Genomic DNA, 13,286 nt, shown 5'->3' with positions numbered 1-13,286 from the left:
CCCTTTCCTGTGCTTGGCCTTGGTATTTATTTTTTCTGGATAATTTCAGCTTCTGTGTTTGTCAACTGAAAGGAAAACACATGTGTCACACATGCATGGGTCAGAAATCTGGTGGGTGCTCGTATATTATACAAGAGATCAAGGACTGGAGAAACTTCATTCTAATCTGAGGGCAACAAGACAAGGTTACTGAAGAGCAGTGTGCCTACTCATCAGCTGTAGAGATCAAGGCAAGATTGCATTTAGGCACCACAGCACTGGCAGGACTGAGGTGTGGATGGTTTTTTGGTCACTGGAGTTTGATGCGGGACTTGCACGGACCATCTTGTCAGGAGGGCTGGCACCGGCGCCTCAGTGCACTTTTAACAAGGCATCCAGTCCCCTCTACGTAAGGTGACCTGCTCCTAGGCCACATCCACGCCAGGAATCGTGCACAGCACGGAGCCTGTGCCTTTGCCCAGCTGGCACAGCCGAAGTGGCAGCCGGGCACTGCACCAGTGGCTCAGGAAGCCTCCCAAGGAGCGAGGCCAGAGCAGCCTGTCCTGGCTCACAGGCTCAGCATGCCTGACCCTCAGATGGAGCACTCTGCTTGAGCTTAGTGCTGAGCTGAGGCAGAATGAGTCCCACTGGTCCAGAGCTAGAATGCTCATCATGAGACCACGAGCCTGGGCATCACACCGTTGTGTGGGGCTGCCATGGTATTTCTGCTCAGAGCTGCAGCAAATGAACCAGTTAAAGCATGCAGAACCCAGCAGCTGTCGTGCCTTTCAAGTACTGAGCTGCAGAACTGGCGCCAAGTACTCCTGCGCTCAGGACTGCACAGATGATATTGCTCCTTCAATGTATGACATTCACGTGGCATTCCAACGGTGAAAGAAACCAGCACAACCCAATGGATGAATGGAAAAACAAATTGCTTCAAGTTGATTTAAAGGAGATATTTAGTCATGCATGGGAAGGAAAAGAGAGAATAAGTGACCAAAATAGAATGAAGCAATTGGAAACAGCTGATGTTTGATGAAAAGAAAGACATTTTCTGGGGTGAGAAATTTAAAAGCCTTGAGTATTTTGAAAGGGCAAATGATGCATGACTTTTTTAATCCTTTGAATGGTGCCAGGTTATCCAGAATCCACTCCAGAAAGGTTTCCGGAGCAGTTTATTCTAGAACTAAGCCAAAACCTTCAGCCAACTCTGGAAAATCTTATTTAGAGTCAGACTAACATATTGTGAGCTCATGTCACTGTTGGAAAACTGCTCCAGCTGAAAGCATGAGGGAATAGTTTTGCTAAGGAACCCTGGAGTTTTAGCCATTTGGTTTCTGGGGGTTTTTTTTATTTGCAATAAGAAAAGGCAGGAAAGGAAATTAAAATCCTTGGTAAAAGAAAGAAAAAATTATAGAAGGGCTGAGTTACATTTTCTGAGATTCCTTACTGTCTTTCCATTTCACAAAGAGTGGACAAGCTTCATGCTGTACTGGAAGTGAGGGGTTTCCTTTCCATGAGGTTCACATTAGGGCAGTTCTCATACAGAGGTGAAAGACAGTTCCACAGTCCTGGCCCACAGCACTTTGTGACTCCAAATGGGACAAATCCAATTGTATTGCTCCAGCCAGTGTCCAAATCACACTAATTACTATTAAACATCTCTGCCAAAACAGCAGCTCAGACAGTGCACTCACTCCCAGCTTGTAGGAATTCAGATGTCAAAGCCCACGGGGCACATGGGTGACACTGTCATGGGCAACCTTTTTTTAGGCTTTGTGTAAGCTTTTGGGCACATCCCAGTCTGAGGCATCCTAGTCATTCATGTTTCTGGGTCCTCAGCTGCTCTTTATTTGCTACAAATGTTTTGGAATTTTTTTTCGGTTTTGGGTTGTTTTTTATTTTAACTTGGCAAAAAAAGTTAGTGGATAAATGACAGACACTACCTTGTCCCTTTAGTAAATCGTTGGCAGACATAGGTCTGCATTTTGAGATCACAGGAACATTGTTCAGTGGTGGACTAGTTGGGTTTATGGCTGGACTTGATGATCTTAAAGGTCTTTTCCAATCTAAATGACTCTATGATTCTATGTGTGGACACAGGTAGGAAGCCAACCAGACAGTATATCACTATCTTTTATAATAAATGCTAATGTTTTGCTCCCATGAGTGTCCACATCTTTTTAAGTCACAAGTGTGCTGTAATAAGCAGATATAAAGTCAAACACTTGTGGTTATATAAAGCTATGCAGAAGAAGAAAAGAGAAGCTACATGGAATCCATGACATCTGGAAAACACTTTCTGCATGGGGTCTGAAGACAGCATACATTGCCAGCCTAGCACAGAGGACATCGATTTCCCAAGTAGAAGCCTAAGAAAATAAAAATCAGTAAATGCAAAGTTGATCCCAAAATACAACTGGGGAGGGAACTGAGATCTGTTTAGAAATTCAAGCCAAAATTGGGAAATTACTATGGACACAGATAAAAATTTGAAACAGAAATGTATAGCATATTCAAATATGCTTTGAGCAGAGTGGTTGAACTAGATGATCTCCAGTGTTCAACCTCAACTATTCTATGGTTCTGTGAAATGTTTTGCTTTGGTATTTTCTAAATGAAATGGTTTGGGTTTGATTTTTCTTCTCCAAAATGAAACAGGACAAACATAAACAGCATATAAAGCAACTGCAGGCATTCTGTTTGGGACTGAATAAAAACAATTTGCAACATTTAAGAATTTTCATCCTAAGCCTCCTCAATTTTCTCCAAAGGGACCTCTGCTTTTAGTTTCATTAGATCTATGTTTATATTTCATAGCTGAGGGGGAAGGGTCAGAGAGCAAACAAAAAAACTCACCATTGATCCAGCTCTGCTCCCAGCCCCTATTTTCTTACTCACAGATAAACCCTTTCAGATGTACCCCAGTTCCTTCAGGGCTGAAGGTGCAGAGCAGGCATCTCTGCAGCCAACAATAACAAACACTAACACCAACTTTGCATGTTTCCATGGCCATGGTGCCCCAGAGATCTCCTCTTTCATCCACACACTCCTCCCCTCCAAAGCCACCTCATCACCATCTCTCTGAGGCTGGGGAAGGAGGGACAGGTCAGCTACACCTGCTTACCAATAAATATTGTTACCAGGGGGAAGAAGAAGAGGGGAAGAAAATAAAAGGTATTTCTGCTTTTTCATTCTTTCCCCACCTTTCTCATTTGCTTGGGTCTCATTACCCATCCCATGTGGTTACTGGTGGAAGAGAAACTCTGTCATTAAAGTGGAGAGAAGTAGCACAGGGAGCACTGTTGCACAACCAGCAGCCACCAGGATCACGCTGGTGTCCCCAGGGCAGCACGGGCAAAACTGAGCAATATTTTCCGATAAACACTAAAACCACTTGCAGTTAAGCCTTGTGCTTTGTCTGGCATGGGAGTACATGACACTGGTAAATCAACCACACCAGAGAGTGACTCCAGTCCATTTGGGGTCAATGACAGCTTCAGCCAACCACATGCTCATGGCCATCACTGCAAAAGGTGCTGCAGAGGCTGGATGGGACTGACAGGAGATTGGAGGGGCACTCCCAGGAACATCCCTGGGGCAGAGGAAAAAAAAAAAATCCCAGGCCTCTACTGCAAGCATGAAGGAGCCTCACTGCTCCTAGGAGGAAGGTTGGGATTGGTACAAATGGGGGAACAGTCGAGGAGTGAGGAACATGCCAGCCTCAGGGAGGGGAGGCAGTGGAGCTCAGCTCATCGTATTAGCACTTGTTTGCTCACGCAGCAACACTTCAGCACAAAGGAAAGCAAATGTCCATTATAATCTCTCATTTCTGAACTAGTCTCCTGCATATTAATTCCTATTGACTGACAAGTGGAACAGCACACATTGATCACCTTGTTAATCAGGTATTCTTGCAGCAATGCATGATGCAGTTTAAATAAGCCAGGTTAAGTTCCTTGTGTACACAAGGAAGCTATTATAAGAAAATGTAATGATGAAACCACTTCTTGCAAGAAGCAAGAAGAGCTTGAGCACCTTATATGCTTTGGAAAATTTCACTTCATTTATATAATTTTTCATGACCTTTTCCTTAGCATGACATGGTTTTGTCCCCCAGCTGTGACCAGCTTGGCTTGAAAGTCAATATTTTGCAAGCCCGACTTGTGAAACCTCCTGAGGCTCTAAGCTTTCAGGGAGCTCAGTATCTTTCTTTTGAGGGGGCATCTCTTTTTATAGAGTGCATTTTGCTAGTTCAAAATAATGACCATTCTCGAGGCTGTTGCTTAGATGCCAGCAGTTCTTGGCAGACAGGACTGCTGAGATACTGTGGCCCTGTAACGTGCTCAGAGAAAAAGGTCCTTCCACCCCATGGCACCGAAGGAGGAGACGCCAGCACTGCCACAGAGGAAGAGTACTGGTAACAAACGAGGCTGCCCAGCCCCAGCTGGGTACCCCACTGCACAGCTGACCCTGTTGCCCAACCTCCCAACACAACTGCATTTGCAAAAGCATCTGATTTGCAGAAATAATTCTCCATCTCAGCTCCTGCCGATACCGGCAGAGACTACACGCCCTGGGATACTGAGAAATCAGAGCGGCGTCACCAGCCTGTGCTTCCCCTCTCCCACGTTTACGAGGGTGTCTCAGCCTCTTAGGGGCCATAACTGTGTCTTTATGAAGCCCTTGGATGGGCTTTACTGCAAAACAACGCTGAGAATGCACATGCACGATTACGCCGGGATAATAGCCTGAAGTTAACAATCGCTTCCTGTAATTGTCTGAGGCAGCCTGTAGAACTAAGAATCATCTCATGATAAATCCTTGTTGGTCATTTACCATCATTAATCTATACTGCCAGAATGAATTAGGTGCAGAGGAGCATATTAATTACAATGCAGATGACACTCCAGCTTTAATTATCACGACTTCGAAGTGCACAGTGCCAGTTAACCACGCTCAGTACCACGAAGGCTGCTGAAGGAAAGCACTGTTCAGCTGGTGGCACTGACATCCAGCCTGCAGGGTCTGCAGTTACAGTGATGCCATTCTAGCATTAGTTTTCCAAATTGCTCTCTATTTCTATCCACATTAGTCTATGGGAACACTTTTTCCACTGCCTATGACATGCCTTAAATTAGGGGTGACCAGTTTTGTCAATATGTAGCCACTTAGCTTTATTTATAGAACATTTCAGATTAAACAGGAAAAGCTCCCACTGTCTTTTTATGCCTTTTGCATAAAATTTTGCATTTAACAGCAACTTATTCATTTTACTTACCAGCTAGGGATATGTTTCTACAGGCTGTTGTTCCCATTTCAATATTATTTTATACCATTTTCTGGAGGGCTAGGATTATGGAATAAACCTAAACATCTGGACAGTTTGTAAAGCACTGGCAGAGCAGCTAGCAGTGTTATAAAGGCCCCCAAATCCCTTTTGTTATTGTGGGACCAGGGATAGAAACTCTCAAAGCCCATCAGATTCCTGCTGACGCTCTCCATGTGAATTCCAGCAGGCAGGCTGACCACTCGCTCTGGCTGTACCAGCATCAGGCTCCTGGGGAGAACAGATAAAGGTGCTCTCCACATCTCCTGCAGACAGGGCATGAGGAGGTGCCCTCACACAGCACAGATACAGCGTGGCAGGAGGAAGCACCCTGATGCTAAAGCTGGACAGGTGTTGGAGGGGGCTGCTCAGCGAGGCTGGGGATTTCCAGCAGCACAGAATTCAACAAGCCGGGTATCCACTGCAGAGCCCGGGGCTCAGAGCCCCTGGGAGGGCTTCGCTCCACTCTACTTCCTGCTGCTTCACACACCGTGTGAAAAACACTCAATTCTTCCTGAAACTGGTGTACAAAATGCAAAAGCCTGAGGAGATCCAAGTAGCCTGTGAAATGTCCTCAAGCAGGGCAAACCAAGGAAACAAGGAGTTACAGAAACAAACCAATAAAGCAAAATTACTGCGGGGAATTTAATCACTCTAGAGACAGGAAATTCAAGGCTATGGTTCCCATGACAACTACTATTTGTCCACAGTGTATGGAACATTAACCTTAATTCCATATGCGGAAACAGAAAAAATCATGGGACATATCAGGTATGAATGCATATTTCATGCAGAGGGTACTCTGTGAGGGCGACTGTGGAAGCAATAATTAAATTTCCTGACTGCAAAGCAAGTAGGTTCATGCACAAGCAGCTCTTCTGAGACACGAGTGAACGTCACCAGACAGAGCTCCCAGCTCACCCCATGGCTTAGGCAGGGAAGATTCAAGGTCTCAGTTTGGTCACAGTATCATCTCCTGCCTTGTAAGCTTCTGGCTGCTGTTCAGACTTTGTTTTGAGAATTGCCGTGTGTTGATTTAGGAAATGTTGTGATGTTTCTTTCAGTTGTTGGGTCAACAAGAATTCTGCGTTTCTTGTATGTTTTCCTTTAGAGCAACTAAATCAACATTCATCCTTCAACAAGGCAGAAGTCCAGTTCCTGCTGGGTGATCAGTTTACTCGAATGCGAGAACCAGATTATTGCTGAGTTAGACAGCAAACAAGTTATCAAAACCTGACAGAGTTTTGTGCTTGTCTTGAGCTGAGTTTTAACCCCTGGATGGATACTGTGGAGTCAAATTACATACAGCAAGAGCCAAAACCAAAGCAGCCAGTTAGACAACAACCCTCTGGATGGAACTGTTGTCCTTAAAGTTTCAATTTTTACATGGTCTTAGACAATTGCTGACTGGTATATCTATTGTTGCTAAAATTTGGAAGACAAGGTTTATGAATATAGAAACAAGCAGCAAAAGTATAGCAGCTGAGAAAACTAATTGCAATTGGGGGGGAGGAGGGCTATTGAAACAATTTTTTTTGAACAATAAAAATTACTTTTATCTTTTGTCACCACCATAGGACACAGAAGAAGGCAGTCTGCTTGGTTATGATCTATCACTAGTTGACTCTGGAGGTGCCATGTGCTGTCTCCTCCTCAGGCAGCCAAACCCAGGGCCCAGCATCTCTCACACTGAGCTTTGCAGCAGGAGCAGGGCCAGATGTTAATCCAGCCCATCACTCTTAATGAAGTGGTCTAACACATCCACGGCACCAACCAGTGTAGCTCAGGTCTGACCTCTGTCACCACTTCATGGGCAGCTGGAGGATGCCAAAATCCAGCCATGCTCACGGAGGGGCTGCTGGAGTCAGTGCACCCCCCAGGGCAGGCTCAGGCGCTGTGGGGTGGTGGGTGCCTTCCCAGGCTCCCCATCCCTGCTCGGTGCCTCCACACACGGTGGGTTTGGGATGCTCCGTGCTCTCTGCTCGGATGGGGCTCCCTGCAGGGGCAAGGAGGGAGCAGTTTGAAACGCAGCAAAACTCTCCTCCCCAGCAGCAGCAGCATCCTCAGGCAGCACCCTGCCAGAGGGCTTCCATCCAGTAGTTTTGGACATATTTTACCGAGTCAAGGCCACATTTATCTAGCAGCAATTCAAAGTGAGGAGATCTCCCACTGCGGAGAAGATTGGTGTTTCTTTCACCTGCACTTCAAAATAAGAGTGCTCACATGAGCTCCCTGTGCCAGGAAACCATCCCAGGGCTGTCCCAGCCCACAGGCAAAGCCCAGCTGAAGGCACGGCTGGGACAAACAGCCCGAGCACACCCTGCACAGCCTGGTTCACACTTGCAGCCTGGACACGTGGTGAGCACAAAGCAGCAGTGCCTCTCCATGGCTGACCTACTTAGAGGTCAGGCTTGCCCAGGGGCTCTGAAGCGTGTCCCGTGGGCCGCTCACCACTCAGATATGCACTAGTTCACATTCTGCCCACTCCTTGCTGGAGTCCCTGAAAACCTCAGAGTCAGCTCTGAAACAGGAGGTATGGCCCCTCACTAGCAACAGCTCACTGGCTTGAAACTCCCCATAGGGCCATAAAAGCCAGAAAGAAACCATTTTACAGGAAGGGGAAAAGTATGAGGCATCCTTCTTGTAAATACCCACTGAGGGCAACACAAGAGGGATGCCAGGGTCAGCCCAGCTGATCAAGAGCCATGTGGTAACACCAGCATCCTTCATGCAACATCCTGCTCCAGGGAAGGGAAGGACTCCCAACAGCAGTTTTGCCCTTTGCTCTTGGAGGCAAAGGCGTGCTCCTGCAGCAGGGTTTTCATCACTATTGCAAACCTCAGACCAGTTTCATGAGGGCTGGGCTAAAATTACCAACCTCATTTCCAGAGAGTGGTCAATAACCTTGGACTCTTCTCACTGTGTCTTAAATATGAGCTATTCCTCATCAGGGAAAATCAGGATTTGATGCTGCACAGAAACGAATAGCTGAACAAGCCAGATCTTGAGAAGTGGCTCTGCATATGTTCTCACAGAAGTCATGGTGGGTTCTGGAATTAATCTGGCCAGAATTCACCAATATATCTAAATGCTAACCTGGTTTGAATACTGCTGAAAAATCCCAGCCTGTGAATGGTTTCCATTTCTGAATCTCTGCCCTGCTGTTAATGGAAAGGCAAAGAAGTGCAGTGATGAGGTAAATGTGTTTATGAATGCCCTACTGTTACCTTTCTACTCTAACAACATACAGGAATTACTTTACCACCCTTATTTATTGCTAATCAAGATCAGCACTGGGGGAGGAGGAGGAATAAATTCTGCCACGAAGTTTGTGCTAAGTCATTTTTTCTTCATCTCATGAAAGCCATAACCCAGGCAGTCTTATTTGAAGCCTGTTAATGGTTAGAAGTATCCCTTTTCTAGGAGTTTGCTTAGAAGGGCTCACATTTTACCCAGCACCTCTTCCACAGAGCAGCAAGAGCAGCCTGAGCTGCAGCAGAGCAGCAAAATCCAAGTGTTCAGCAAGCTCCCCTGAACTCCTGTTTGAAGAGTTTCCTCAAAAGCAGCACCAGCTACTTTGCCAGCTAATCTTTCCAGCCTGCAGCTACAGAGCAAAGCGGAGCTGTGGACCTGTGTCAAAGGTACATTTGTTAACACATTTCCCCTGGAGTGCTAATTAACATTTACATCAAGTACTATGAGAGTGAAAAAGCTTCAACACAAACGCACACTGCAGGGAAATGTGAGGAGTAAATTCTCTCCCCCCTGCCCCCAGACACAGTGTACTGTTTGCCCTTCAGGAGCTGGTGAAAATCCAGTTTGTTTTGTAATCTTCTGTTCTCTAAAATCAGATATTTCTTCAAGTTAATAACTAACCAGCTCCTTTTTCATTTAAAAACCTCTAAGTGCATTTAGAATTGTGTGACAGCAAGGCCCTGCTGGCACTGGTGTGAGCCAGCCCACGTGCAGGTCTCTGCTCAGCCACAGCACAGGCGCTGCCCAGGCTAACCACAGAAAATGACAGTATTTTATGATTTTATAATAAACATAAACAAAAGAACATCAACACACTTCTGCCTAAGATTCAGCCCTCTTAAACTAAACACTAAGATAGGAAACACAAACAGAAATATTTGTAGCTGGATCTTCAATTACCACATTTTGGGATGCTGACAAAGAGCTCTAATGAGTAACACTTGTACCCACAATGAGAGCCAGACAAAGTTATTTGCAAACACAAATTTGCACTTGAAAGATGCGAAGGCAGTTGCTGAACAGCTGAATAATGAGCTATTCTCAATATTATTTCTCAATATTTATTGAGAAAAAATATGCTATCACACTGAAGTAAGATTTTTAAGACTGCAACCAATATAATTAAAATATGGTTGAAAAAATCCTCCAGATTTTTCCCAGGGCAGAGGGGAGTTTTTCCCATTTTTTAAAGGAAAAACTAGAACATATCAGGTTCACAGAAAGAAAAGCATATTCTATGAGCCACAAAACAATAACATGTAAATCTTCACCTACTCTGTGAACTTTTAGGCCATGACAGAGTGCATGTTGTTATTCAATATATTCTCTCCAGCCACAGCCATGCATCCTGCCCAGGCTCCTGTGAATTAAAATCTGTGTCTAAAAAAGCACCAATAGGCACACTACTTCCAGAAATCAGCTTCTAACCTTCTGCCTCCACAGAAATCAGGATATGAGATGAACAATATATTCTATGAAAACAGACTTTTTGATTGCAAACTGCTCTAGAGCTCTGTGAACATATTTTGTTATTGTTGCCTAGTTGCCAAATATTTGATGTGAATAATTTGCAGCCTTGATGTTTACAAACAACTCTCATTATTTTGTCCCTTTTTTCTTCCTTCTTTTTTTTTTTTGGTTTTTTTTTTTTTTTTTGTTTGTTTTTTGAGTGTTACTTCTGCCTTTTTACTGGATATCCAACTTTGTAAACAAAAAATGAGCACAGCAAATAGCAAATGCAGCAGCAATTTTTTTAGTTTTTGTTAGACACGCTGAAGTGAAGAACCCTAAGCACTGATGAGAACAACAGTCTGGGCTGTGCCAGGGGAGAGGCACCAAGCAATCAATGCTGAGATGTTCCAACAGGACAAGGTGATTGTGTTTCTTCTGCTTGACCAGCTCTTCAGACTTGTTTTCATTAGATACACACGTCTGTATTCACTAAGAATATTTTTTAACAAGTAGCAAGCACTCCTTTATTTTCAGAATTTCCAGTTTCCTAAGTTCTCTGTCTTAGTTTTAAGTAACTCCTATGAAGGGAAAGCAATACTGAGCTAGAATCCAAACTGGCACATTTCTGATGTGACCTCCCAGAGGCTCCTTCTCCAAAGCATAAATGTCTGGACTGAAATCCTGGCCTCAGCACAGGCAACAGAAAAACTTCCACCACTCCCCTCTGAAACTTGTGGAGATAACAAACCCCAGTATTTTTGGGGAAACCAAAATGAAAGTGGAATGTCCAACTTCCAAAATGCTAATCATTTAATTTCAAGTAACAGGATGAGATTAGTATAAACATGCTAACCTGTCCAAATTGGAAATCTTTCAAACGTCAAGCACAGGAAACAACAAGGTTTTTTTTCAGGCAGGATGTCAGAGTTACCCCCGTGGTTGTATGTGAGCTGAGGACAATGTTGTTACATGAGATCAGATTACAAACACAAGCAAACAGAACACAATCTCTGAACGTCACTGTTCGGGATTTGACAAGCAGCACAGCTGACCCATTCGGGAGGTTAAATGCTCTGAGTGAGCTCTGGGGCAATAGGAGGAGTTGCTGCTGGACACTGAGTTCCATGCAGTTAAATTGTCAATTTGTTTGCCCAAGTTAATGCTTATCTTCTCCTCTGCTTGCTACAGTTTTACTCAACACATTTGACCTGCAAATCTTAAAGCAGTGGCTTTGCTAAAATTGTATGAAGTTTCTGGATTCTCCAAACACCTAAGAAAACTATTTTGGTAGTTTCCACAGCACAGAAACCTATAGTTACTCAGATATTTGAAACTTTCCAGTGAGGTGGATGACAGTCACTTAACCACACACATTACCATTTCATTTCTGTTCCTAATGTTTAGCATAACCTTGCTCTAAGGAATGTCTGAAGTTGTTTACAAAGCTGATGCAGAGGTTGTATTCAGTCTGGTCCAAGGGCAATGGTTTACTGAAGTCACTTGTAAACAGCAGAAAGAGAGAATATGTTCTGTAACTGAGGGAGAAGGGGGAATCAAAGTTCTCACCTTGCACCAAGGACCATTAGAGACAGAGCTGGTTTCCGAAACATCTGCTCCTTCATTTTCTTCCATGTCTGATTAGTTTTTCCAATGAAAAACATTAAATCACCCTCCAAGCAAAAGCAAAGCAAACCATGCAGGCTCCAGTATCCCAGTTTGTGGAAGCCCTGCAATAAGTCACACGTCGGTTTTATGGTCACTGGTCTAATCCAAGGTTGCAGATCCTGGTTCTGTGCTGCATTTCACAGAGCTTGGCCTTTCTTTTAAGCTTTAATAGTTCCCCTTGTCAGGCATTTATCTCCTTCAGCCTTTCCTTGTGGATCCAGGTTTTCACATAGCAAATGGCAAATGCTTACAGCTTCCCAGGTGCTGTAGGAGAACTGACACTGAACCTCTGGTCATCTCAGGAGAAGCCTGACAACGGAGTGCAATACGTGGCCACACCTCTCTGCTGCCAGAGCTGGCCTAGACCATAAAATCAGAAACAAGGTCACCCAGCAACCAACCATTCAATGTCACTACAGTAATAAAGGCAACTTACATTCAACTTATTGCTTGGGTAGATAAATATTTTTATAAGAAGAAAAAAGCCCAGAGAGGATGGCAGGGTGCTGACTGTTCTGAGCTGAGATACATTAATTCTGATCGATGCAAAGCTCTCAGCAGACATGCATGGGCCACATGCAAACCCACCAGGCTCTGTTGGTGAATGCCATTGGGGTCAAACCCCTAAGCACTTTTCCCTAGGGATGCACAGACCCTGTACCCCAGCAGGCTGGATGGGTAATGTCCACAGGGTGTCTTGCAGCACAGATCACAAGTGCCCATCCAGGTACCCACAAGACTTCCATCTGCCACATGCTCAGCTTAAAAAAGTTCCACTCATTCTCAGAAGTCTACATAAAATAGGGATAAATTTACAAAATAGCCTCCATTCCCTGCTAGAGCCAGTAAAAATCAGGTTATACCATAAGACGGCCTACGGGGCTTTCTGAAGCAAATGGATTATTTTTCTCTGGAGCAACCACATACCTAAAGGAGCACACTCAATTTAGGAAGTGACACTTCTCTCCAAACACACTGTACACGATAGAGAAGGGCTACAATAAATACAAATAAAAGCAGGTAACAAAGGATCAACCCTCTTTGTTCTGTTTGCACTGCCTATCAGGCAGTGCCACTGCAGATAGCTGCTGCCCTAAAATTTCGAAACCGACTGTGATCTCTGACATCTATTTAAAGACAAACATGGCTTCATTTTCAGCACAGCCCCTTGTCTCAGGAAAGGCCTCTCTTTAAAGAAAAGAGAGGAATCCAGGGTCACTGGCTGCTCTCAGAAATTAAGGCCACTTTTCCCCTCTCTGAAATGCAACTTTTCTTTCTATGCAGCAGGAAACAGCTCTTTTTTTTTTTTTTGGGGGGGGGGGGGGGGGGTAGTGGCAACTGTGCAGAAAGACTAACGTTAATTCTGTTCAAATATAACATATTTTAATCCAATGTTGATATTGGCAGCATCATTAAAAATTAGCCATACAGGAATCTGATTTTTAGACCTCTTTCTGCCACTGAAGCACAAAGTGCATAAGTGATTTGGTTGAGATCACATGCTCAATTATACTCATCATTAGTCTCATAGGATTTCATGAGATATTTCTCAACAGTTTAATTAAAATTGGTCTTTAAGTAGTTTGAGATTACATTTTATCAA

The 13,286-nt window shown here is 44.2% G+C and overlaps 1 protein-coding gene across 1 annotated transcript in view; it reads right to left on the bottom strand.

Annotated features, from left to right (window-relative positions):
- The window catches only part of PDE8A (phosphodiesterase 8A), a 153,732-nt gene extending 141,756 nt beyond the window's left edge, over positions 1–11,976 (bottom strand). Inside the window, exon 1 of the mRNA XM_032122895.1 lies at positions 11,585–11,976. Within this exon, the coding sequence (XP_031978786.1) occupies positions 11,585–11,650 (66 nt within the window). The 5' untranslated portion in view covers positions 11,651–11,976. The remainder of the gene's footprint in view (positions 1–11,584) is intronic.
- Between the last annotated feature and the right edge of the window lie 1,310 nt (positions 11,977–13,286).

Source organism: Corvus moneduloides, chromosome 13 (genome assembly GCF_009650955.1).
Source record: "Corvus moneduloides isolate bCorMon1 chromosome 13, bCorMon1.pri, whole genome shotgun sequence".
NCBI lineage: Eukaryota > Metazoa > Chordata > Aves > Passeriformes > Corvidae > Corvus > Corvus moneduloides.
Note: the sequence above shows the minus strand (reverse complement) of the source record. Positions and strands in the feature narration are given on the sequence as shown.